The sequence below is a fragment of the Dendropsophus ebraccatus genome, chromosome 5 (assembly GCF_027789765.1).
Source record: "Dendropsophus ebraccatus isolate aDenEbr1 chromosome 5, aDenEbr1.pat, whole genome shotgun sequence".
Classification (NCBI taxonomy): domain Eukaryota; kingdom Metazoa; phylum Chordata; class Amphibia; order Anura; family Hylidae; genus Dendropsophus; species Dendropsophus ebraccatus.
In genome coordinates this window covers 98,017,950-98,044,353 of record NC_091458.1, presented here as the reverse complement: position 1 = coordinate 98,044,353, position 26,404 = coordinate 98,017,950, and the positions used below count along the sequence as shown (strand labels likewise).

General features: G+C 39.8%; 2 protein-coding genes across 4 annotated transcripts in view; both read right to left on the bottom strand.

Annotated features, from left to right (window-relative positions):
• Window positions 1-330: 330 nt before the first annotated feature.
• On the bottom strand, window positions 331-15,665 carry TEX29 (testis expressed 29). The gene is made up of 7 exons (XM_069972370.1): window positions 15,583-15,665; window positions 12,268-12,341; window positions 8,116-8,226; window positions 6,289-6,358; window positions 4,912-4,976; window positions 2,741-2,815; window positions 331-486 (listed from the first exon to the last, which is right to left on the bottom strand). The coding sequence occupies exons 2-7, from the start codon at window positions 12,320-12,322 to the stop codon at window positions 467-469; spliced, it is 396 nt and encodes a 131-aa protein (XP_069828471.1). The 5' UTR covers window positions 12,323-12,341; window positions 15,583-15,665; the 3' UTR covers window positions 331-466.
• Window positions 15,666-25,158: 9,493 nt separating this feature from the next.
• ARHGEF7 (Rho guanine nucleotide exchange factor 7) overlaps window positions 25,159-26,404 on the bottom strand; it is an 81,807-nt gene continuing 80,561 nt past the window's right edge. For 2 of the 3 annotated variants that reach the window (XM_069972366.1, XM_069972367.1), the window contains one exon: window positions 25,160-25,990. In XM_069972366.1, coding sequence (XP_069828467.1) covers window positions 25,868-25,990 — 123 coding nt within the window. In that variant the 3' untranslated portion in view covers window positions 25,160-25,867. Of the gene's footprint in view, window positions 25,991-26,404 lie in introns of all 3 variants that reach the window. The other variant, XM_069972369.1, reaches the window with a different exon arrangement.

Here is a 26,404-nt window from a genome sequence, read left to right as displayed (position 1 = left end):
ACTTTAAAATGGTAGTCACAAGAAGTGGAATGATTGCTGAACAACATATAGACTAAAGTAGGCTGCAAGAAGAGAAGTAAGTGATACAAAGAAATGTGGATAGCAATGTAAGCTTTTTCTATCCCTTTTTCAATTTCTAATTACGATTCAGGCTATAGTGATGATCTTACAATTATTTAGTTTTCAATATCACAAAAGAGATAATCCAACATGTTAGGACATTTCTAGTGTGGTCAATATATATTGCTGGCACATTGTAGAAGATGTCTCATCAACCACCAGTAGATATCTCATTCTGTTTTTTGTTGTTTTTTTTTACTGTGAATGGTAACCCATAAGCTGCACATATTTATTTGTTTTTAAAGAAACTACAACACTCATCATACATTATATAAGAATAATATCCTGCATGTTACTTTTAATGAAGTTGTAACTTGTAACATTCGTTTCTCATTTAGTTGAAAGGCTACTTGGAGGACCTCAGACCTAGGGATATAAAAAAAAACTGCATAGTAAAAACACAATATATCCTGATGATACTAATAGTGCAGCAATACAAGGCCCTGTCTCTAAGCAGTGTAAGGATGCCATATACAGCAGTACATACAACTAATAGAGACCAGTGCCAGGATCTGGACATAGAGATGCAGCAAGACAAAACATAGGAAGTGGGGGAAGGGCTTAGAGTGTGCTTTGTGCAAGAGAAAGGAAGGGAGAAACTATGTATCTGCAAGCTGTGTCTGTTCTCCAGAGGATATGTACTGTCCATGAAAAGTAAATCAGGGCTTCCCTCTGATCTTGGCAGCAGCAGCAGTTGCTGTACTTAGTGTAACCCCTTCCTTGCTGTGCAGCTCTAATCAACAATTAAGTCAGCAATCAAGCGATAAATAAGCAAATGCTGATTGTTCAGATCTGACATGTCAAAAATAATTGGCTATCAGATGCACATCTCTCCATGTAATAGGGAATATATTGCCTACATAGCAAGCAGTGCTCTAATTTACTAAAAACAGGTGTGGGCTGTTTCAAGGTATGTAAAGAGTAGATATCCTCTTCCAAAGTCATCTTAGAGCCAACTTGTGTTGGATACTACTGGTGTGTTATTTATCCCAGCATAGTAAGTACAAAAGTGAAAACAATGCCAGAATAGCTCATTTTTGTTCATCTTACCATCTATAAAAAGGAATAAAAAGTAACTGAAAAGTCATATGTCATATATAAAAAAAAAATTAAAAAACATATATAAAGAGAAAAAAGTTTTAGGATGCAGCAGTTTCTGACATCATCATGCTTTTATTCCATATCTGGAAGTCTAACAGTCCTGACAATAGCTTAAATAGAAAATAAATACTAAACTAGTATATTGCTGTGAAATAAAAGGCCTAGATTTTTAATATTCTTATGGTCCCACAGCAGTACAGTGAAAAAAGGATTTTATACCAACAATACACCATATGACCAAAAGTATACAGACATTCGAAACTATTGTGTTCAGGTTTGTAAAATCAAGCATGCATTCATGTCATTCCCATAGATAAACATTGATAACAGTATTGGTAATACTCCATTCAGTCACTTTAAATATGACATTGTCATAGAATGCCAACTATGCCAGTAAGTTAATAAAGTCTTTCATCTGCCCTTTTTTATTACACATCCGTCTATTCTGTCTGCATCTGCAGACCTACAAATGTGGACAGACTAAGAACCCATTTATTTCTATTGCCCCATACGCACATCAATAGGAGTTACTGGTCCGTGTTGGGGCTGGGATTTGTGGCAAAAAAACTCTATTCTGACTGAATGGTCCATGCTAATGTGGACAGCTACAGATGCACATCCGTACTGCTGTCTGTAGCTGCATGTCTACGTTGCGGACAGCTCTACAAATGTTTGAATAAGACCTTCTATCTACGCCGAACTGCAGAGGTCCCAATCAGTCAGGGACAGGTACTTCTTCTGTCACTGACCCTCTAAATGCAGTGATTGCTATAGATTGCAGAGTTTAAAGGGTTAATGGTAGGCAGTTGCATGAGCCCAATTGCCTGTCATTACCCCTGGCTCCTGGTAAACATTTAAACCCCTTAATGCCAGAAACATAAATATGTATTCCTACTGCATGGGGCATCGGCAGTAGGAATGTATATAGCCATATGGCTGACGTGGGGAGTTAAAAATATTTTCATGTATAATGATGTCTTTGGTCTTTGGTTGTTTAAAATGGATAAAAAAAAATAGATGACAGTTGTAAAAATCAAAAAATGTGTGTCTTAACAGTGGTCTGTTAAGTGGTCTACAGCATTTCTATAGTGCACAGGGATTGTATTCATTAGAAAACTCAATTACCAGTTTAGGAGGCAATCCCAGATCAAATATCCATCAACCCCTTCAGCAAACCAAAAAAAAAAGGGCTGCACTTCTAATATTAAAGCTGGTATGTGGATTGAAATCACCAAGTACTTTTCCAGGTACAATTGCTAGATCACTAGAATTATGTTGCTAGTTTCTGGCCTCATATGTTTATCATTCCTTTACTGAATTCAAGCAGTTTATATCTGAAGCTTTAGGGTGCGAACACACACGACCGATGCACAGCAGATCAGCAGCAGATCTGCAGCAGATTTGATGGTGCATTCAGTTATTTACATAAAATCTGCTGCGTATCCGCTGCGTTTTGCAGCAGAAAAATCACTGTGATACGTTGTGTGTGAAGCTACCCTAAATTTTCTTAATCTCTTACCTGCTTCTTTATTGCATTCTTGTACTTGACTTGTGCCAGCTAGGCCCTGCTCTTCCTCGGTTATATTGCTGGTAGCTAATAACAACATGAACAAAAACAGGCTTGTATATTACATGTTATATATATGACATGTATATATATGACATGTTTCATGTATTTAATTTTTGTTTAACTCCTTGCCAGGGACAGTTTGTACCAATACAACAAGGGGACAAAAACGGAGGTACAACAACGTAAAAAAAGATAACTTTTTTTTAGAAAGAAAACATTTTTTTTTTTTTTTAAAAAAGGCAGTTTAACAATAAAGACTTCCATTACTTTCCCACAAAGTGTAAAAATAATCACAAGGTCGCATGTACTGTAAAAATAGTACCAATAGAAATGACGTCCTGCAAAAAAAAAAAAAAGCACTCCCACAACTCTGCTGTCCCAAAAATAAATTATAGTTTTTTAAATAGGGCGATGCAAGAAAAGCTTGTTGTTTTTTTATTAATAGTGTGGTGTCCCGCCACGGGTGTTTCTAGTCTTTACACCTCTCGCAAAAGGACAGATTTATTTGACAGATTTTTGAAGCCAAAGCCAGGAATGGAGTTGAAAAGAGGAGAAATCTCAGTTTTTCCTTTATGATCTGTTCTCTGCTTATAGTCTGTTCCTGGCTTTAGCTTCAAAAATCTGTCAGATAAATCTCTCTGTGTAAAAGCACCCTAAGGTACTATGCTGTGCACCTGAGCTAGGTTCCCTTTAATCCAATAGATATATATCTTGGGATAGCTCTCATTACATACTATATAGCATGTGAGAGAGCACTAGGTTTAAAGAAGTACTCAGGGGCTTGAGACATTTCATCCGGAGGTGAGACAATCACAAGGGCTGTTTGCGGCTGGGAACACTGGCCACAATACTATAATTCTGTGGCGCAAGTGGTATCTTCCTTTCCCGCACTTATTTGGGGAGGGTAATACCAGGTAAGGGCCAGAGTGGTCCTTGAAGGATGGGCCGCTAGCCTGCCAGTCAAGGGCCAGTGTCGTGTGCTTGCCCCCAGGCTAAAATTTGCCAGACAGCCCCTGGGGTCCCCCCACACTGGTAGGGCATTAGGTGGTATGAAGATCCAAAGGTCAAAACACGGCACAAGTATTCTCTTTTTCTTCTTAAGTATCTCTCTACCTCATCCTCCAACATCCCAGCAGAGCACAGTAGTACTTGGACATCCTCCTCTCTGCTACTCTGATTTTTTGTATCTCAAAACACGCAACCAGGTCAGCACGACTGTACTCTTCACTTCACTCCTTCCACAGATCTGGATCCTGTATTGTCAAGTGTATTATCAAGTGTAACGTACCCTGTCAAAGCAAAGTGGTATGTTCTGCTGCACACAAGTACTTTTGGAGTAAACAAGAGATTATTTATGGTAAAGAGACTCTGTGATTCTTTGCCCCACACCAACACAGTATATACACACTCCTTGGGACATTTTCCCTTTCTGTGGGTGACAGTAGCGATAATCCGGGAGGGTCACTACACCACTCTGGCCCACTGTGATAACAACCCACGGGACCCTGTTGCAGCCCGGCAGGACACTGACCACAGGGGAACAAGGTAAACTAAAAGCTGGTGTGCCACCATACCTGTTTGCCTAACCAACACTGGCGGCACGACACAACACTCTAGGGTCCGGCTGCATCTCGGCCAACCACCACAGAGCTAGTGTCACACTCTACCATCTAGCAAGTGACTGGCCGCTCCTCCACCATAACACCTCCAGAAGTCACCACATTACCTCCCGAACCACCCCCACCCCCGATCTTACCCCTAGAATAGAACGTGCACCTATAGTTCAAACAATTTTGCACACCACAACACCAAAGATGTTTATTTATTTTATATGGAAACGGGAAGGGGGGATTTGAACATGGAGTGGGTGTTTTTTTTTTGTATTTTTAAAAACTTTTTTATTTTTTGTACACTTAAATAGTTATGGATGGCTAAATGACTAACATTAGTGGAATTACTGTGGTTAGTCATCAGCAGTGGGTATCTGCTGCACATAAATAGCACCTAAATAACAAGATGATGACACATTTTCAAGTGAAGTATACATTTGCAGTGCTTAGGCCATGGAGGTTTCATGGACTGATTGAAAATTTAGAGGAGATGCTCGGTTTTCTCCTTACCTATTTTGGTTGGACTTTCTTCAATATCTGCTAGCTTTTTCTTTAGTTTTCTGTTTTTGCAAAACCTGCACAACAATTAAAAAAAATGAAAAATATTCCCTCTATCCCATTCACATCTCTTTTTCTTTTCCATTACTGGTATATGTTGGGATACCAGTAAAAAGACATGCTGATGTAAACTTAACCAGGCCTATTGCACTTACAGGACAGAATATAGTCTACAGAGTTCAAAAATGAAGTGTCTCTCTCTCACTCACACACACACAAGTTACATGCTGGAAGATTTGTTAATAAACCATGCGTAAATGTCTTGTCAGTGTACATCCACCCATAAGGATCCCTTTGATCACCTAAAGGAAAAATTCGGGCAAAGGTAAAAACCAAGAGAGGGCAGAGATTGGTGCAAACAGAATAATGAAGTGATAATTACCTGTCCCTGTGCCCACGCAGTGCAGCACCCCTGCTTACTGTCACCGGACGGTCTGATGTATCTCCAGCTCCTCTGAAGGACACCTCTGAAGTCACTGACTGGCTGAGCGGGAAGCTCCTGTTGTGTTGGCATTTGCAATGCAGCTGCAGGGGCACTGGGATCTGTAAGTATAACTTCATTATTATGTTTTCACCCCCCCTCCCCATTTTTTTACCTTTGCCTGAAATACCCCTTTAGGGTAGCTTCACACGTACCGCATCCGCATCGGATTTCACACTGCAAGATTGCAGCGAATTCCACTGTGGATCCTGGTAGTGTGAAGTTGAATGGATCACATACCCGCACCAAAACTTTCATTCCACTGCCAGTATGTGACCCAGCCCCTTTAACCATCCGCAGCCCGCAGCCCCCGGCCCAGAGAATGCATTACCTGCTCTGCGCCGGGGCTGTGTGAGGCTCTCGGCTCCCGTCACTCCCGTCAATCTGTGCTGATGGGGACCAACGGGAGTCGGGAGCCTCACACACAGCCGCAGCACAGAGCAGGAAATATATGCTCTGGACCAGGGGCTGCGGGTGGCGGGGGGTTAAAGGAGCCGGGTTACCCAATGAATACCGCTGTGAATATGTAACCCCATAGACCTTCACACTACCAGGATCCGGAGCAGATTTCGCTGCAATTTTGCAGCGTAAAATCCACTGCGGATCGGGTATGTGTAAAGCTACCCTTAAACAAAGAGGTGCTATTGTGTAGTGTAGTCTTGCATGGTTCTACGTAGATAAGAAAATATTTGTGTTTTGCAGATAAACGGTACTTGGAACACTCCTATCATATACAGTACTCATGAAGTCTAAATAGTTATTAAAGGTTTTGATTTTTTTTGTGTTCTTCAGTTTCTGCAAACCTACCTTATTTTCATTAACATCTGGTACAGTGATATGGTACTTACCAAAAACCCAGCATTCCCCAAAATAGAATTATGATTATAGTGATTAAGCTGTAAAACACCATTAGGTGGCCTGCAAAGGAAAGGACAATTCAGTTTTTAATTTAAATTGGGATTCATGTCTCCACAGTGAGCCATCAGATTTCCCCACACAAAGATTGCTACCCTTGGTGCAATTGTAGTTTACCAAGCTGAGACAAACACAAAGGGTACTATTAGACAGGCCGATATGGGCCCGATAATAACAGTAATAACAGTTTACTGGGCCTATTACACGACCCGATAATCGTTTAACAAGGGCTGCATGGACTTCATTACCGATGTCCTTGCAGCCCTGGCTTAAACTGTATACTTTACCTATCCAGGCTCCAGGGCTCCTCCTGCGGTCTGCTTCTCCCAGGTCCCGCGCACTGCCACTTCAGAGCGACCTGTCAGCTGAGACAGGCCGCTCTGAAGCTGGAGCGCGGCACATGTGAGAAGCAGAGCGCAGGAGGAGCCCTGGAGCCTGGGTAGGTAAAGTATACAGTTTGCATATCGTCAGCCGCCGGCCACGCACTGCAATGCACGGTCCACAGAGGACAACGATCATCGCCTGATTGTTGTCTTTATTACGCGGAACAATAATCGGCCAGATAGGGCTGATTTGGCTGATTATCATTCCATGTAATAGTACCCTAACTCTCTGAAACTGAATTGTAAGTGCATATGTAAACTTAAACTTTTATTATATCGTTCAAAGCAGTGTTTACCAAGTCCAGTCCTAAAGGCCCATCAACAGATCATGTTTTAAGTATGTTTTTTCTTTAGTATTTCACAGGTGATATAATTAGTCAGTACATCATGAATTACCCCAGGTGTTATTTATATGGGATATCCCCAAATCATGAGGACTGAAGCTGGACGAGCACTGCTTTAGGGAGCTCGAAATAACATTGTATCCCCAGCAAAAAATTTACAATAAAATTTGCCTAAGTGAAATGGGAGCTATTCCCACTGTCATTAAGCTGTAATAACCATAGTTGGTAGTGAAAACCACCAGTCTCCAAGTCTCCTTATATTGTCCTTATTAATATCTTCTTGAAAAGCAGGAAAATTGCCCTGATAAAGGCAACTCCAAGCTGGAACCTTATTCTGTTATGCCCTCTTTTGCCCTTTTTGTTCCTATGCATTTCTTCCTTCTGTACGGTAGGATTCTTTAAGGTAAATTTAAGGTTGCGGTGTAGATACAAAACAATTAAACAAGGGTATTTCCAATATTTGTGGCATTAACATAAGCCTTTCTGGCTGGCCAATTGACAAAATCTACGGTTCCGTAGAGGCAAGTAATTGTAGACAGTGTCCTTCATGCAATGACGGACCGTTACATTTTGCATGTGATCCACATAATTGTTACTGAATCTTACTGTATTTCATTTTCACTGCAAATGTTTTAGCCTAGGGCATTTAAATGACTTTGACTGTAACACGGTTTTGGGCTTCCTGAATTATGTTGCATTGCAGCCATTAGTGGCGACAGTCACAACTTGACAAACAGACATCCATCCAGCATCTACTTCTAGTTGTAGTCACTTTTAGGTTTCTAACTTCCATTACCTCTGATACGGCATGATTCAGAGTGCTATATGGTAATCTTTGGCTGTGCGACCCAAACTCACCATTTAGCCCTAGCATTAAGCAGGTTCTCCATTGACAAACATTTTGGAGAACACGCATAACATGACTGAATGTCTATTTTTGAGTATTCTTAGGCTAGATGCAATATACCTTAGCAGTAGACAAAAAAAGACTTTCTTGCAGCAAGTACTTTTTACAGAAGGGTCACCTCTTCACCTGGCAAAGTCTTTTTATAGCAGGCATCCATGAAGAAACAGCAGTCTAGCAGGACACATCCTATTCTTGTTTGATTTGCACTGCAGGGTTTATTCAGAGGCTGTTCACAAACTAACAAGGAATAGTTCACCAGTAATTCACAGTTTAATAAAAAAAGAAAGTGGTATTCTCATCTTAACCAACATAGCTATAGGACACATCAAGTTAAATATTTTTGAAAATAAACAACAAACTTGTCTCCTTCTGTTATTCTGCTCTTTCCCTCCCATTAACAGCTCATTGTCTAGGTTACAGACCATCACTCTGCTCTAAAAGCAGTGGTCTAGCTAGGGTATATATAGCTATATTGTAGATTATTGAGATATAGTGTATATATACTGTATAGTATCTAAATCTGTATACTATAGCTATATACACTCACCGGCCACTTTATTAGGTACACCATGCTAGTAACGGGTTGGACCCCCTTTTGCCTTCAGAACTGCCTCAATTCTTCGTGGCATAGATTCAACAAGGTGCTGGAAGCATTCCTCAGAGATTTTGCTCCATATTGACATGATGGCATCACACAGTTGCCGCAGATTTGTCGGCTGCACATCCATGATGCGAATCTCCCGTTCCACCACATCCCAAAGATGCTCTATTGGATTGAGATCTGGTGACTGTGGAGGCCATTTGAGTACAGTGAACTCATTGTCATGTTCAAGCAGAAATTGAGACTCATCAGACCAGGCAACGTTTTTCCAATCTTCTACTGTCCAATTTCGATGAGCTTGTGCAAATTGTAGCCTCAGTTTCCTGTTCTTAGCTGAAAGGAGTGGCACCCGGTGTGGTCTTCTGCTGCTGTAGCCCATCTGCCTTAAAGTTCGACATACTGTGCGTTCAGAGATGCTCTTCTGCCTACCTTGGTTGTAACGGTTGGCTATTTGAGTCACTGTTGCCTTTCTATCAGCTCGAACCAGTCTGCCCATTCTCCTCTGACCTCTAGCATCAACAAGGCATTTCCGCCCACAGAACTGCCGCTCACTGGATGTTTTTTCTTTTTCGGACCATTCTCTGTAAACCCTAGAGATGGTTGTGCGTGAAAATCCCAGTAGATCAGCAGTTTCTGAAATACTCAGACCAGCCCTTCTGGCACCAACAACCATGCCACGTTCAAAGGCACTCAAATCACCTTTCTTCCCCATACTGATGCTTGGTTTGAACTGCAGGAGATTGTCTTGACCATGTCTACATGCCTAAATGCACTGAGTTGCCGCCATGTGATTGGCTGATTAGAAATTAAGTGGTAACTTGCAGTTGGACAGGTGTACCTAATAAAGTGGCCGGTGAGTGTATAAACCAGCTAGACCTCTGCTTTTAGAGCAGAGTGGTAGTCTGTTACCTGAACAACAAGCTGTGAGTAATGGGTGTGGGTGGGGGGGAATTACATATCTGACGGAGACAAGTTTGCTAAATCAAAGTACAGTGGTGCCTTGGATTACGAGCATAATTCGCTCCGGGACCGTGTTTGTAATCCAAATCCACTCTTAAACCAAAGCAAATTTTCCCATAAGAAATCATAGAAATGCAGACAATTGGTTCCACACCCCAAAATAATGATTATTCTGGATAACATGTAAAACAAATGAAACAAACATTCAGAAACAGCAGAATGTGTGATATTATAAGTTACTAAACAGTAATGGAGAGGATGGGAAACACAAGGGTGGACAGAGACTGCAGGAAGCATAAAGGGATGAGCAGGACAGATGTGGGCACAGTATAGCAGCACTCTCTGTCCGGGGAGAGAGAGGTTACAGCTATAAAGAGATTACCTCCACAGTCCTGTCCTCTGATGTAAGCCCCAGCCTGAAGTAGATCTGCTATGATTTGGAAGATGAGGGAGACTTCCTGGGTCAGAGAACAGTAAGGTAGACCCCGCTATGCAGACCATGCCCCTTCTCCACCCGCACTCCCACCAAGTACAGGGAGCTCTTAAACCAAAGCAATGTTCTTAAAACAAGTCACAATTTTGAAAAACTGTGAGCTCTTAAACCAAAATGCTCTTAAACCAAGATACTCTAAACCAAGGTACCACTGTATTTGTAAAAATATTTAACTTGACGAGCCCTACAAGTATAACTATATTAGTTGAGATGGGAATATTACTTTAAATAAACAGTTTCTGAAATGCAATACATTTGGTATAACAGCAATTTACTGGCAGATATCCTGAATAGGTGTTTAACTAACCATGCTGTAATTTGTTGTGCACTTTCAGTGCACAATCCGTCTAAAAGTCCACAACAAATATACCATGTGTGAATATCACTTTCTTGCCAGGATCTGTGAAAACAAACTGAGTAGGATAGGATTATTTCTTTTTTCAAACACAAAGCTATTGAGCATTGTAACACAAAATATGTCCAAGTAGTCTGGGGAAGTCACTGCAAAATCATCCTAAATCCCTATTACAGGGCCCGATAATCGGTCAAAACATTTTTTTTTAATGAACAGGCATTGGTCAATGTGGCCACTGGCTGATTAGGGCAAAGGGCTGCACAATGACCAAGTGATGTTAGGGTCCATTCACATGGAAAGATTAAGTAACAGATTATCTGCCAAAGATTTGAAGCCAAAGCCAGAAACAGACTATGAACAGAGATCAGTTCATAAAGGAAAGCCTGAGATTTCTCCTCCTTTCAAATCCATTCCTGGCTTTGGCTTCAAATCTTTGGCAGATAATCTTTCTTTGTAAATGGACCCTAATAGGCACCAATCAAAATAACTGGTGCACATTTCTTAAGTGGCTCAGGCATGTATTACAGACCCATGTATTAGTGGCACTCAAGAAGGTAGTTCAGGGAAAGGGTCAGTAGATCTGTATAAAACACATAGCAAAGATGCATGCATTTAATATCTAATATATATGTATGACTCAATTCTCCTCATGCAGGGATATGTCCTATGTATGGATAGCATTTAACACCCTGTGATTCAACATTCACTCCTATAATGAAGGTTAAAACATAATTTAGGTTATCTGTAACAGCACTGTTAGGCTATGTTCACACAATTTATTTTTTATGACAAGAATGACGATTGTTGGCAATTAAAACAACAGCCGTTCTTGTCATAAAATAACGCACCGCATTGAACTCTGTTCACACGCTGTACTGAACAGCGGCTAGTGCACGAACACTGGCCGTTGTTCCCGCTCTATACACACAATGTATGGTCGTTCTGAAAGCTGTATATTTCACAGACTTCTATGGTTAATTGGATTGCAGGCACACCCAAAATCCAAATAGATATAAAAACATGTTCCTGTGGCCGATATGGCAGCATCGGCTGCAAGAACATGTAAACAGCGGCCGTTGTTTGACACTGCAAATGACAGCCATGTCAAATAACAGCTGTTGTTTTAACTGTGTGTGAACATAACCTAATGGTGTTGTTGCTCTAGGAAGGTACTAAGTATCTTTACAGAGACCTGATTGATGGAGGGACTCAAAGAGGTTATCAAGGATTAGAAATTGTATTTTAGGCTCGGTTTCTAAATAAAAACTAGAAGATTATTGTATTTGGATGCTTTTAATTCCTTCCATCCATGTCTCTATGACATGTCAAAAGTTTTTCTAAATGACAATGACACTTTTTGGTGGTGGTTTTTCTAATTTACTATCTATATTACAAAATAATCTTGCAGTTTTTATTTTTACCACTGGGGCATAAACTAAGCTGAGACTTTCTGATCTTTCTGTAGTGATAAGAGGAGGCTGCTGTAAAGTGATCTGTACAGCACTGCAGCAACATGTGACAACAGTAGAGAAGACTCTCAAAGGGACAGACTGTCTATTTCCATCAATGTCCATGAGCCTGGCTGTAAAGCATGTTACTGAATGCTGTTAAAAACAACTCAGTCAATATGGCAGGCCCATTACAATGTTAGAAAAGTAAAATTTAAAAAAAAAGCCAAATATTAGAATAAAAGAACGAGTTTTGGTATCTGACTCTAATTAGTAAAAGAAAATCTAGGTGACACATTAGGTGACAGATTTGAGCCAAATTTTATCTATATTATCAAACAAAAAATGTCCTTTTTATATAATTTTAGTTACAAAGCTATCCAGATCTAAACAAAACTTAAAACATTCAATAAATACACACCTGTCAACAGGCCAACAATGTGTTTTCTGGAAAAATGGTGATTGAATTTGGTCATATTTAAAACAGGTGTTTGTCTGTAAAATAACAAAATGTACATTAGATTTTATTATTTAAAAGAACAGAGAGGTCCTGAGTCCAACATCTGAATGAAGCTGCTGTTTTGCAAATCAATTCCAAAGCCAGGGTTAGGCAACCTGTGGCCTGCCGGCATGTGACTTGCTGGACCATGGTTGTAAAGGCCCTATTACACAAAGCGATTATCGTCCGTATTCGGCTGATAATAGCCTTGTGTAAGGGAAGACAACGATCAGCCGACATGCACGATGTCAACATGTTGAAAAATCAACAATCACAATCAATAGCAGCGATCTGCTGCAGTCACTCCATGTAATAGGAGCAGCAGCAGCAGACTGCATGTATTTTCTATGGGCTGCCCGGACGAACCAGCAATAACCCGGGCGGGCAGCCTCCTCCACAGACAGACAAACACACAGCTCCCAGTGGCCCCCCAACTCTTACCCACTCGCTGCTAGTACGTGTAATAGTGTCGGCAGCGATCGGGGATCGAGGAACAAGCACGCTTGCTTGCTTATCTGAATCACCCTATGTATTAGGGGCTTAATACTGGGGTCTGTTATTCTGAAGTTGTAATACTGGGGTCTATATTATACTGAGGCTGTAATATTGAGGTCTGATATACTGGGGGGTCTGTAGTATCCTGGACAAAAGCGGTATGATAAAAGGTAAAAACATTATATTTACTGTTTATTGCTAAAAAAAAAAAGTTATTTTTCATGCAGTAAAGCAGCAAGTTATCAGTTTAGGCAGCTTAAAGGAGAAGTCCGGCGCAAATTTTTATTAAAGTATTGTATTGCCCCCCAAAAGTTATATAAATCAGCAATATACACTTATTACGGGACACAAAGTGCTTTTTTCCCTGCACTTACTACTGCATCAAGGCTTAACTTCCTGGATAAAATGGTGATGTCACTTCCTGGATGGTGGTGATGTCAAGCCCTGACTCCCAGAGCTGTGCGGGCTGTGGCTGCTGAAAAGGATGATGGCGGGGGACACTGAGGGACACAGGGCACTGGAGGGACACTGAGTGACACAGGGCACTGGAGGGACACTGAGCATCCCCCTGCCATCATCCTCTCCAGCAGCCACAGCCCGCACAGCTCTGGGAGTGGGGTCGTGACATCACCATTTTATCCAGGAAGTGAAGCCTTGATACAATAGTAAGTGCAGGGAAAAAAGCACTTTGGGAGAGATTTATCAAACATGGTGTAAAGTGAAACTGGCTCAGTTGCCCCTAGCAACCAATCAGATTACACCTTTCATTTTCCAAAGAGTCTGTGAGGAATGAAAGGTGGAATCTGATTGGTTGCTAGGGGAAACTGAGTTTCACTTTACACCATGTTTGATAAATCTCCCCTTATGGTTTTTTTCTCCTTCTATTCTGTTTATGCTACTTGGCGCTGCCTCTATGTAATGATGCCATCAGAAAGTGTGTGAAATGTCAGTGGAGCATGGTAGTAGCTTTATATACTGTCTGGATGTGTCACTTTTGAGCTATGTCCACACATAGTTTTCTGTTAGTATTTTGGTCAGTCTAATTTTTTTAACCCAAAACAGGAGTGGGTCGCAAACACAGAAACTGCAAATCTTTCCATTATAATTTTCCCTATGAGTTTTACTCCTGATTTTGGTTGAAAAAAGACTGACAGAAATACTATGTATGAACATAGCCTTTTGAAGTATATACATCAATCATTGTATATGATAACAATTACCTCTGAAAATCACAAGTTTTGTCATTTTAATCTTTAGTTTTAGAGAGATCCTTCTCTCTGCGCCCCACATGTCCAGCCAAGGACATGGAGAATATCTTCCAGCTGGTCAGAAATGTCATCCCCCACTGACGTCTAAGGCTGGGTTCACACTGCGTTTTTGCAATCCGTTTTTTGCAAAAAACGGATGAAAAACTGATTCATTAGTGTGCATTCATTTTGATCTGTTTTTCCATTGACTTCCATTGAATAAAAAAAAAAAACGGATCAAAACGGATCCGTTTTTTTTTAATGGGCACAAAAGTAGTGTCAGCTACGTTTTTGCGTCCGTAAAAAAAAAGGATCTGTTTTTTTACAATGGAAGTCAATGGAAAAACGAATCAAATCGGATAGACACAAATGCATGCGTTTTTTTCATCCGTTTTTTTGCGAAAAAAAACGGATTGCAAAAACGCAGTGTGAACCCAGCCTAAAAAGCACAAAGGTCAAGATGGGAAGATTGGCATTATTGGAGGCTGTCAAGAGTACGAAATCTCATGTATTAAATGACATCTTTGCATAAAATGTTAACAAGGATACAGAAAATTTGTTATTAAAGGTGAACCCTGATGCCGTGCAGCACGGCCAGGAGGGAGATCGCACAGCACAGAGAGGGAGAAGCGAGATCGCAAACACCGGGCAGCACTGGGAGGGAGGGGGGACATCACAAAGCACCAGGCAAGGGAGGCAGGGAGAACGCACTGATTCCACTAAATATAGATGGAGATTTATCAAACATGACATAAAGTGAAACTGGCTCAGTTGCCCCTAGCAACCAATCAGATTTCACCTTTCATTCCTCACAGACTCTTAGGAAAATGAAAAGTAAAATCTGATTGGTTGCTAGGGGCAACTGAGCCTGTTTCACTTTACACCATGTTTGATAAATCTCCCCCTTTGTGTCCCGTAATAAGTGTATTTTGGTGATTTGTTTAACTTTTGGGGGGCAATACAATACTTAAAAAAAAAAAAAAACTTGCCAGACTTATTGGGTCTCTTGAAGCAGAACAGAAAAGCTTCAACACCCCTGCCATAAACCTATTTGAATGTTGCCCAACAACTCAGGACCCATCTATAGCTACTATAAAAGTTGCTAATGATATTTGGTATGAAGGGTATTCATTTGTAATAATAATTTCTTTTGCAGTAAAGGATTACCCTAACTTCAAATAACCGATTTCTACTTTACAACAATCTGAAAGTGAGGAGTGTATATTTGGTCTTTGTCTACGTCTCAGCCTACAATAAATCATTGATATCAGTCATGTAAACAAAGTGTTACTGAAGAGATTAAAACTTTTACAATATCTCTGTTTTGGCCACTACTGTTACGTTCCTTGTAAAGTCATTCATAATGGAAAATGCTTATGACAGGTCTGCTGGATGACTTATGAAAAGACATTTTTTTTTTTTTTTTTTTACTTTAAACAGGTAATAAGAAACTTTCGTTAATGGTGATCTCATAGTCAGACATAACAGTAAATACCTTATTACAGGGTGATTCAGACCGTTTCCTACAGTTTGCCTACCAAGGTGGGATTTTAAACTGACACCAAGCAGGTGGTCAGTTTAAAGTCTCCAGTCCAGTAATATGAACTTCATGCACCAGCATGTCCTGTGCTGCCTGGTTACTGAGCATTAGTACTTGGTACCTGACTTTAGACTGCAGAAAAATAATTGTCTCTTTAAAAAAAAAATGCAGCTCAATATTTGAATGATCTTCCTCACCCTCCCTCTATATGCCCAATGATTGCAGGGGTTAATTTAGCCACATATGCTGCAGGGAACACTCAGGCATAAGAGAATGACAAACCATAATAGTTATTTGTAGGTTAATAACAAATGGTGGACATACATTGAATGGCCATGATTTTAATAAAGAAGTTGGCATATACTGCAGTGGCCTCCTTCTTTCCTTGCTCTGGAGGTGTAGTATTTAGAGAATTGGATGTTCAACAAAAAAAAAGGGAAATCCTGTGGCCATACAGAACTCATCGACGAAAGCAGTCAGAGAATGACGTCACAGATCATTCTAAAGTCCCTATTACACGGGGCAACTGAGAGGAGCAAATGAGCGCTGTCAGCACTCGTTTGCTCCTTGTTCCCCGCTCGCTGCTGCTGCTAATACACATGGCAGCAGCGAATGGGTGAGTACAGTGGGGGCCGTGGTGAGCAGCAGTCTGCTATTCCACAAGGCGACGGCAGCAGATCGTTGCTACATTAGTCGTTTGTCTTCCAACATGTTGAAAGACAAACCACTGCAACGGTCAGCCGACATCGTACATGTTGGCTGATCGTTGCCTTCTATCACACAAGACAATTATCAGCTGTAACGGCTGATAATCGTTTAGTGTAATAGGGCCTTGGTGCACAGTGAAACAATTTGCAGCTGAATACAGTGCGGTTCTCCAACTTGCATCACTGAATGCAAAACTTGCGGTTCCTTAGCACATAACCGCAAAGCAGATATTTATTAGAGTGGAGGGGGTTTCAGAAGTAGGGTTGTGAGAATGGGGTGCCCAAAATTTTGGCTGGTACTGTGTCTTTTAAAGGCGACCTTTTCATATATCTTAAAGGGGGTGTCCGGTGTAAATTAATAATTTATCATGTTGATGGGGCACATAAGAACATAACAGTAGCCTGCTGAGCATAGACTGCGAGGATCTCTATTCTGTAATTCAATTGTTGGGTAAGTATACACCTGTGCATGATAAATTATCAGACAATCCCTTTAAATGACTGCTTTTTAATTCATACATAAAAATAAAGACATAAAAATATAAAATCAGACAGGTTTTATTTTTTATAAAGTACATGTTTATATACAGCAATGGAATACAAATGTGGTAGTGGTCTGTTGGAAGCATTACGAAGCCTGTGTGCATTCTCTCCACAGTAACAGATAGGCAGTACAGAAGCACATTGCTTTACAGTTCCTTGGCAATCTACGATACATTTAATGAAGTGGCTGGTTTACTGTGACCAAATGTGCTACAGTAACTAACATAGTGGCAATCAACATTATATAATCCAGTCTCTCGGGTGAAATGGCTTTTAAATGTGACATCAGCAAAAACCATGTGAGAATGGCCGGCTATATAGGAATGTAAAACATTTAATCCATTTCCTTGCATGCCAGGATAAAGACAACTCATTTTAAAACAATGCACATCTATCAGGTTTAACATATTCAGACCCAAAGTATGGCTTTATATCCCTAACATCTTATGATGTCACCGACATATGAAAGACTAGTAGAACTGAGTTCTTATATCATTAAATATATACATAGAAAAGTCAAGGTCTTCAGTTAGGGTCATGTCTCTGATGGCTTAGTGTCAGTACAGTCAACTGGTTTTAACATTTAAATAAAATAATTATTAAGTAGTACCCCATTAGGGATGCCAGTTTATTACGCAATTCTGATAAACAGATGTTTGTACAGCAATCCTTAGGCTAAGACTACATGAAAGGGTTCTCTAGCAATGTTTTACCTTCTGCTAGATGACGAGACAACATGTCTGGGAAGACTAAGAACAGTTGGACATTACTAACATTGGATAACTAGGAATTCCTTCCAGCTCCTACAGGCATATGGCTGTGCCTGACAACAATCTTATTAAGTTTTTCCAAAACGTGGATACCCTGTAAAATGCTGTCACATGTGAATGAGAACACACCCACATTCGATGGTCAATTGGGTCACAAGTTTGCTGGTAAAACTGGGGTATTACTGGCAAAATTGCAAGGCCACATGTCACTTCACAATGGCTAGTACTGCTGATTTTTAATAGATTTTCTAGCTACAGTAGTAGTCCAGAGAAATACACATTGTTACATGCAGCAAGTTGACTGCAGATGTCACTCAATGGGTTAAAGGAAAAAAAAAAATCTGTAGCACAATATAAAAAGTCTCACTCTAAGCTTAACCAAATGCCAGTTTTAGATGAGCATATTACAGTATGATGTCCTGGTCTGAATACATGTCTGAGCAGCCAAACTAGGGTTATCAGTCCCTATGATAGTTTCAGTTTATTTTCACAAGAACCAAGCCTCATGTATCTTATTTGTCTAAAGACAAAGGTCCTTTTACACAGCCCGATATGCAGCCATGCAAGGTAACAAATGAGCGTCAATCAGCAAGATCGGCTCTCAATTGCAATGCCTTTACACAGCACAACTAGCTGAGCGGCTCGGCTGCATGAATGATCACTGTATCGTTTGTGCGGCCATTTAATTGCATTGTTATTAGCCACACATCCCTTGTTTACATACAGATGCACGGCTGACGTACAAAAGATCAAATTGATCAGTCTCTTTTACATGGGACGATTATCATATGAATGAGTGTGCCTAGGAACGCTCTTTAGCTATAATCGCCACGTGTTAAAAGGGCCTTGGCTGAAAATTAGAAGCACGTCTGGTAATGGAGAAGGCCAACTCTTAATTCAGTATAATAAGGATCTATGCAAACTGTCCCTCGTAGTTTTGATCCTATGAAACATCTGCATGTAACATTTGGGGAAATATGACAGTATGCTCTAATTCATCCCTCTAATGTACAGATATACTACCACAGTACTGCAGCCACCGGTCTTTGTTGATGACCCCTTTTATTTACTGAAATAGCTGGAGTACCCATACACGTTAGCTTATTGTTCATGAAAGTGGATGATTTTCACTAAAATCATGATTTACATTGAAATTTAATAACCGATCATTTTAGCTGGTCAATGATAGACCATCGTTGTTTGAAAACAAGTTACCCACATTAAGCATTCTTTTTATACATTTTTTGGCCAATCGTTAGCAGTGTTGGGCTAACTTACACTAAATGTGGTCAAACCAGTTGGCATAAGCTTTTATTGCTTTAGTCTGCATTAATAAGTGCTGGTTGCCTCGAAAGACCAGGATGGCAGTCTTAGGTCTAGGCACCCAGAGCACTATGAAAGCAGCACTTATTTACACATACTAAAACAATCATTGACTGACCTGTCAAGTTCAGGTTCGGCCATGTTAACTGCAAGTTTGCTCAACACTAGTCATTAATACTTAAATGTATGTGGTTCAGTCAGCTTTTAAATAAAAGGTCATCCTTAAAATCATGGTCACTGAACATATGTATCAGCTAAGGGCCAATATGGCTGAAACGAAGAAGCAATCGATAATCTATCATGCGATCATTTGTTGTTTAACTCTTAAGCTACTTGTAATTTCCTCATTAAATAACTTATTACTGATGTTCCCAATAAACGTCAGTCTCTCACTGGATGGCTTACTTAGATCAAAAGCATATTTACCTAGATAGAAATAACCTGATAATTACAAGTTTTCAAATACAGCAAATAAAGAGTCTTTGGATTCCTAGTTGCATAGTTCATTGCTGAAATTTGCAATGTGAGAGACTGAGCTTTTCCTTGTCTGACTGGTTTTAAAAGCTACTATCAGTTTGGGTTCTTGTGCAGACAATTTGTTGCAGAAATGTCCGAGACTAAAAATCAGTTTAATTAATCTCATCTCATATCTTCTATGATTAGGAAAGTTGCATAACCTTCAAAACAGCTGTGTGTAAATTGTAGGTAAATTGAACAAGAAAAGAAAAATACCATAATATATATTTTTTTTCAAGCCCCCCGCACCCCTCAACAACAAAAAAAATACTCAATGTAAGTGTAAGTTTGTAGTTATATACCAAACATGGCAGTTTGTTTTTCTTTGTGCTTTTTTTTTTTCTTGTGTTCAATTTTTTTTCTGGCACAATCCTATTTAATGTGACACTGTCCCCCTTTTTTGAATTCTGATTTCTCTACACAGGTGTAATGGGTAAATTTAGCAGTTCTCATACCTTATTTTATATCATACGTCATACTGCTTGTTCAAGTAAAAAGTGATCTTTTATCAACTGCAGACTGTTAAGTGGGCGGTTCTTCATGGCAACAGTGCTACAACAGTGACGCTATGGGCGGGCTAAGTGGCGCTGTTGCTATGAAGCCCTGCCAACTTATCACAATCTGCAGCTGATAAAAGATGACTTTTTACTGGAACAAGCACCATGACGTATGACATAAAATAAAGTATGTAAATTCACCCATTACACCTGTGTTGAGAAGTCCGAATGCAAAAAGGGGGTGACAGTGTCACTTTAACTTCTGCATTAGACTTGAAAAATGCTAAGGAAAAAAAAAAATAATAATCAGAAACAAATGTGTTTGTATTTAATGCTACTAAAAATACCATCTTTTCCAGAGGAAAAGGATGGAGGTTATATTTATATCAGTCAAGCAGATTCCAAAAACATATAATGTAATGATGGCTGCACCCTATTCCCTGAGGAGGAAAGGTAATTCCTACAAAAGGCGCTGAGAGCTACGTCACACACACTGTGTATTGTGGGAGTTCATTTTTTTTTCTTAAGCGAAAGCCCAAGGTGAAGATTAAAAAGGAATGGAAAATATAAAGAAAGGGTGTATACTTCTCCTTCCTGCTGGATGCACTTCTAAGGCTCAAAAACTACAAAGGAGATAAGCTCCATTGCAAGTCTATAGAGCCTCTCTCCCCCAGGCAGTCAGAAAAGGAAGTGAGCTGGTGAGAAAAGCTCCATTGAATAGGAGCGTCGGCAGCAGACGCTGCTATATCCTATGGGCTGCCCGGACGATCAGCGATCAGCCGGGCAGCCCCCCCGCAGCTCCCTGCCGCCCCTCCCGCTGCTGCCGCGTTGAAAAGAGACGGCAGCGAGCGGTGAACGAGGAGCAAACGAGCGCTGAGAGCGCTCGTTTGCTCCTCTGACGACCCGTGTAATAGGCTCTTAAGGATCAGGACACCCAGACAAACTCTAGAACATGGTAAAAATATGTTTAAGTGAGAGACACTTTAAAGTAAAACAAAAACTGTTACAACAAGCAAATAGATCATAAATATGTTGTATTATTGCATATCATATAAGGCTATGTTCACACTGCGTAAAATTAAAGCCGTTTTTGGCAGTGGCAACAACGGCCGTAGTTTTTGCGGGGTGGAACAATGCCTTTGTTTCAATGGGATCCCGGCCAGAGCGTATACACATCGTATACGCTCCGTCTGGGATCCCGTGCGGCCCCGCAAATAACTGACATGTCAGTTTTCTGCGACCGCAATTCAATGAATTGCGGCCGTGGGAAACCCTGTCAGTTCACACTATGAAGCGAGCGGCTCCGGACGCTCGCTTCAGTGTGCAGAGGGAAGCTCTGAGGCGGGCGCACTCTGATGCGCCCGCATCAGAGCTCTGCGGCCGAACAGATCATCCGGCCGGTACCGGCTGCGATGATCCGGGTAGAGACTGGCAGTTCCCTGACCCGGCCGGTCCGATACGCAGTGGGCACATAGCCTAAGGGTGTATGCACACTGTTCTCAAATGTGCTGGATGTGGCCGTAAGACTACAAACAGATCTCAGCTAGTATATGGACATTTCCAGCAAAATTGTTTTAGGATTAAAAGTTAGTACCAAACAAATCCCCACCATATCAACCAATTTAGATATCAATGGGAGCGAACACAAAAACATACCTGGTCAGCTCTTGCCACCTATGGCCCACTTAAAGCATTCTGCAGATGAGAAATGAATGGACAGCTGACCGTCCTGTGCTTTCTATCACGTTCCTTTCCAGATGACCACTATCCCTTCACTACTAAAAATTCTTATTTGTAATTCTCAATAGAGAGTTTACTAAATCACATTTTGAATGTCGCATATAAACAATAGACTACATATCTTCCATATTTTGAGCTTGGGCAATCCCTTTTTCCTGTGCCCATGGCACCCACACCTTTGTAGGAGTTAGGGAATGGGGGTTATATTACTAAGCAAATTTCTGCCAAATGAAAAGGTGTCCTCATTTGAAAGCACTTTCAATCATTGGTCTGCTAAGTATACTACCTATACAAAACCAACCCAGCTAAAAAAAAACATGTCCAAAGAACCTCGAAAGAATTTCAATGTAAACCAGAGACAGTCAATATGACTTTCACAGTTTTACTGCTTTTGTACAAGTAAACAAGGCTATAAAACAAGATGAACAATTCCCTGTATGGCTTTTAATGTCCTACACTCAAAGTTTTCAGAAGATATATAAATACTGCAAGACATGACTTCAGACTAGATCATTGGAATAAGTACTAGAAAAGCCAAAACGTCCTGAGAATAAACATGGCCTACTGTGTTATACCAAATATCTCATTGGACGTTGACTATTAATACAGCATCTTTAAGACAGCGGCGTGTCATAATAGAACAGTGGAATATCCTATTTTTACATCTTTCTCTTATGTTTATCTCAGTACTACACTTCCCAATGACAGCAGCAGCCCTGCATGTATTATAAAATGGCGCTGCCACCTAAAAGTGAATACATGGCCATCAGTCTTTTTAACTAGTGATATAGATGTCAAAAGAAACAAAAACTACTCAATAAAGGCAAAATCTCTGCCTTTGCTACTTTTGAGATGAAGAGACAACCTGCCTGGTCATCAAGAGATTGCGTATTACGGTGTTCCCTACTATATTAAAATATTGCAATACAGATAAAAGTGTCTGTCGTTATAACTTTCAAAATCTAAATCAATAACACATGTGATATAAAGCAAGTTTGCAATACGCATTCATCATTGTTTTTGTTCTCATCATGGAAAACAAAGCTGTACTTACCAGAAATCCAGGTCCAGGTCCAGTCTCCTAAAGGCAGATTTTCTGACTTGTGCTGTTTGTAACAAAAAAAAAAAAAAAAAAAAAAAAGACTAAAACACAGGAATTCCAGCCAATACAGAGAGTCACGGCTTAATGTGTCCATCAATCACATGACTGCCTTCTCTCTGTGAGTGCTCAGATGGCCTGGGATACACAGGACTTCCTGTTTTCTGACTCTTTGAAAAAAAAAAAAAAAGAAAACAGGAAGTGCTATGTTTTCCATGGTAACTAAAAAAAAAATGTAAATTGCAAGCTTGCTTTATATTACATCTAGTGTTGATTTAGATTTTGAACGTTATACCGACAGGTACACTTTAAATAAAATAGGACACAAACCCAATTCCTATCCTTCCATTAAGCTTGAGTATCTAGCAGAGTTTTACTGTTTTCTATATCAAGTGGCTGTTGGTTATAAATGGGCTTGGGATCCATACTCACTAATATTAAAGTTTAATTCATATCATGTCTGCAGTGCACTGAGGGAAAAAAAAATCCCCCAATGTTAAATGTGCTGACATGCCTATAGAGTTTATGTACCAAATGGGGTTTCTTCATAACACGTATAACAAGTATATATCAGTATGGTGCAGATTCTGGCGATGAAATGCTCCAGGATTGTTTAGTGAGGGATTCTGTATATGGACACCTTGTGATCAGCGTATTGTCAAGAGACATAAGTGGGGATTGTCCAAAGCAGAGAACCTTCCCAGAACCTCCTTCAATGTATAATGAAAAGTGCAGCAACTTTTCAAAATACTGAGTATACATAAATATACCAGTTTAAGATCTCAACTTGATGTCCGTGGATAGAAACATTTATTGTTAACATTCAGTAGCTAAAACCAAGTTCTAATAATGCCCTGATCACAAAGTTGCATATCTCAAAATAAAGAATTCTGGATTTGCTTAAAGGGAACCTGGCATTACTTTCATGCCACCTGAACTACAAATTATCAAGACAGTCCCTCATGGCCTCTACCTGCCCTGCCAGCCTCGAATGATTGATCTTTCTTGTTTGGGTATAAGGAGAAATCTATCACTTGTATGAGCAAGAATAGCTCAGAAGAAGATTTTAGCCTCTAAATGTCAACATGAGCATTCCCATTTACCAACTTAAAGAGTATCAATCATCTTAAAAAAACATTTGACTTTGTTACAGGGACATGAAAAGTTTTTATCACTTTGGGTCTCAGGAGAGCAAGCTGGGAGAGGTTGAGGTAGTGCATTTCACTCCATGGTTCGTAATGCTCTCCTTCTATAAAGCTCCATTATAAGTCTATATTTTTTGAGACATGTCATTGTTATTGCTTTTTTTATTTTTATGACAGTTACTCGTTAAAGGCTTTGTCTAAGGAGGAGAAAACGTCTTGTGTCTTCTGCTCCCCAGTTATACTTCCACTCCTCCCATGTCTTAGAAGGTAAAATAGGGTATGGGTGAAACCACCATGCAGCAGTGACATCGAGGAGCTATTGGTCATTGTGTTATGGGTGTGATTTTGTCTGCACAGAACTTACACCTTTACCCTCATTTTATCATGAAAGGTTTAGTAAAAAGTGTGAAAGCAGAAGTAGGTGCTGGGAAGCAGAAGACCGGAGACAACCCCTTTAAAGTTCTCAGAGGTTTTGATACACAAAACAAATTAGAAATTTTGATACTTTTTATTATACAGTGATTAAGATTTGGATAGAACTTTTTTTTTATTGTAGAACTTTGTTCTATGTACAACAAGATGGCTCCAGTGTCTTAAACAGATTGTTTTACTCACCGACTCTGACTCTTTGACTGACAAAATTTAAAGAGGTTGTCTTGAGTATTAAAAAAAAAAAAAAAAATAACCTAACAGCAGTAAATGTGACAAAAATAAAATTAACCACTACTCACTTGTTAAATACCCCCATTTGCCAACGGTTCCCACCAGTGTTATGTTATGAGCATACATAGCATTACCGTTATCATATTTACCAACAATTTGTTCTTAAACTCCTGGACAGCCCTTTTAGGAAACAGGCATTTTACTTTTGGTCACATATCAAGTTAACATTTTTGAGTTGCTACATTAATTATAGGGCGAGCGTCAATTCAGCTGAATAGAAAGTCTGTTCACATCCAATATTTAATTGGTTGCAAGGGAGGGGAGAGGGGGGGGGGGGTAAAACACATCCTTTTCAAGGAATTTGTCAGTAAAGAGACTTTTTATATTATATATATATATATATATATATATATATATATATATATATATATATATATAAAGTTAAGCAGTAAAATGTGAAAGAAAAATATGCATGAAGATATATACATCTTTAGATGCCTCCTATGTCACATTAAAGGAGAAACACACACATGTACACATATATATACACACACACATTATATATATATATATATATATATATATATATATATATATATATATATATATATTGTGGCAAGTTGTTAGTGAGCAGTTTAGTTTCCCTTGCTTAGCATGGCTTAAAACACTCTAGCTTGTTTACATGACCATAAATAATGCAATTAAATTACTTTAACACAGGGCCCACTCGCTCAAGGATGTCAATGGTACACAGCCAGGATAGTTTTTTTCTCCTGATAATGAGTAGGTAGACCATTTTAAAATATGTACAAGTGACCAGTATGTAGATCCACAGAAAAAAAAAGTATAAACAGTTTTTAGTGCCCTTTACATATGCATTCAAAACTCTATATACATAAGAGAATACATATCTGTATACCAGCTGAAAAAAACTGGTTAAAAAAAAAAGTAAATCAGACTCTTAGGAACTGTTTCTTCTGCAAAATGAGGTAATTCACATGTAAAGTTAGACAGGTATCCAACCGGTACTGTTAAATGCCTTATGCTTCACATTTGCGACTGCTGAAAGATGTCTCCAGGCAGGCAGCAATGTATGGATTCAGTACAACAGAGAGTCACATTACAATCCAGTTAAATCTCAATTAGCAGTGCTTCAGTTTTTACAAGGACACGCACAAAACATAAGGTCCAAGCGTTTGATCCCTGGCATGGAATAAGGAAGACACTGGATGCACCATTATAAATTGGTTTCATCCCAAGAAGGATCATTCATGTTCTTGAGGACCTTCCTGATGAGCTTCTCAAGTTCTTTACGTGCTCTTTGTTCTTCCTCTAAAGATTTTTTCATCTTTTTGCTATCCTGTTAATGACAGCGTAAAAATCAATACCTAATATCAAGGACGGCTACTGATTGCTCCAAAAACATATGATTGGGAGAAAACATTCTACTAAGATCTATAAAAAAAAAGCTTAAAGTGATACTATCAACCCCATGATAGCCGAGAAGCTTAAGAAACCCAGCACAAAAGGTAATTTTGCGATGTGCTGCAAGCACTGTGAACATCACCTCTGCCTAAGGGTGTGTTCACACGTACAGGATCTGCAGCAGATTTGATGGAGCAGATTTGAAGCTGCAGATTCAAAGCTAATTAATTCTAGGCCATCAAATCTGCTGTGGATCTGCTGCTGATTCAAATTTGCGCCATCAAATCTGCTGCAGATCCTGTACGTGTGAACGCACCCTTAGGGGGAGACAGTATCACCTTTAATGGGC

What these genes read in the sequence shown, in the direction of transcription:
- TEX29 (XM_069972370.1), bottom strand. Translation starts at nt 12,322, where the DNA reads ATGACCAAATTCAATCACCATTTTTCCAGAAAACACATTGTTGGCCTG. An exon ending in CATTGTTGGCCTGTTGACAG is followed by an intron (nt 8,227 to 12,267) that starts GTGTGTATTTAT and finishes ATTCCTTGTTAG; the next exon opens with TTTGTGAACAGCCTCTGAAT. An exon ending in AGAAAGTCCAACCAAAATAG is followed by an intron (nt 2,816 to 4,911) that starts GTAAGGAGAAAA and finishes TGTTGTTATTAG; the next exon opens with CTACCAGCAATATAACCGAG.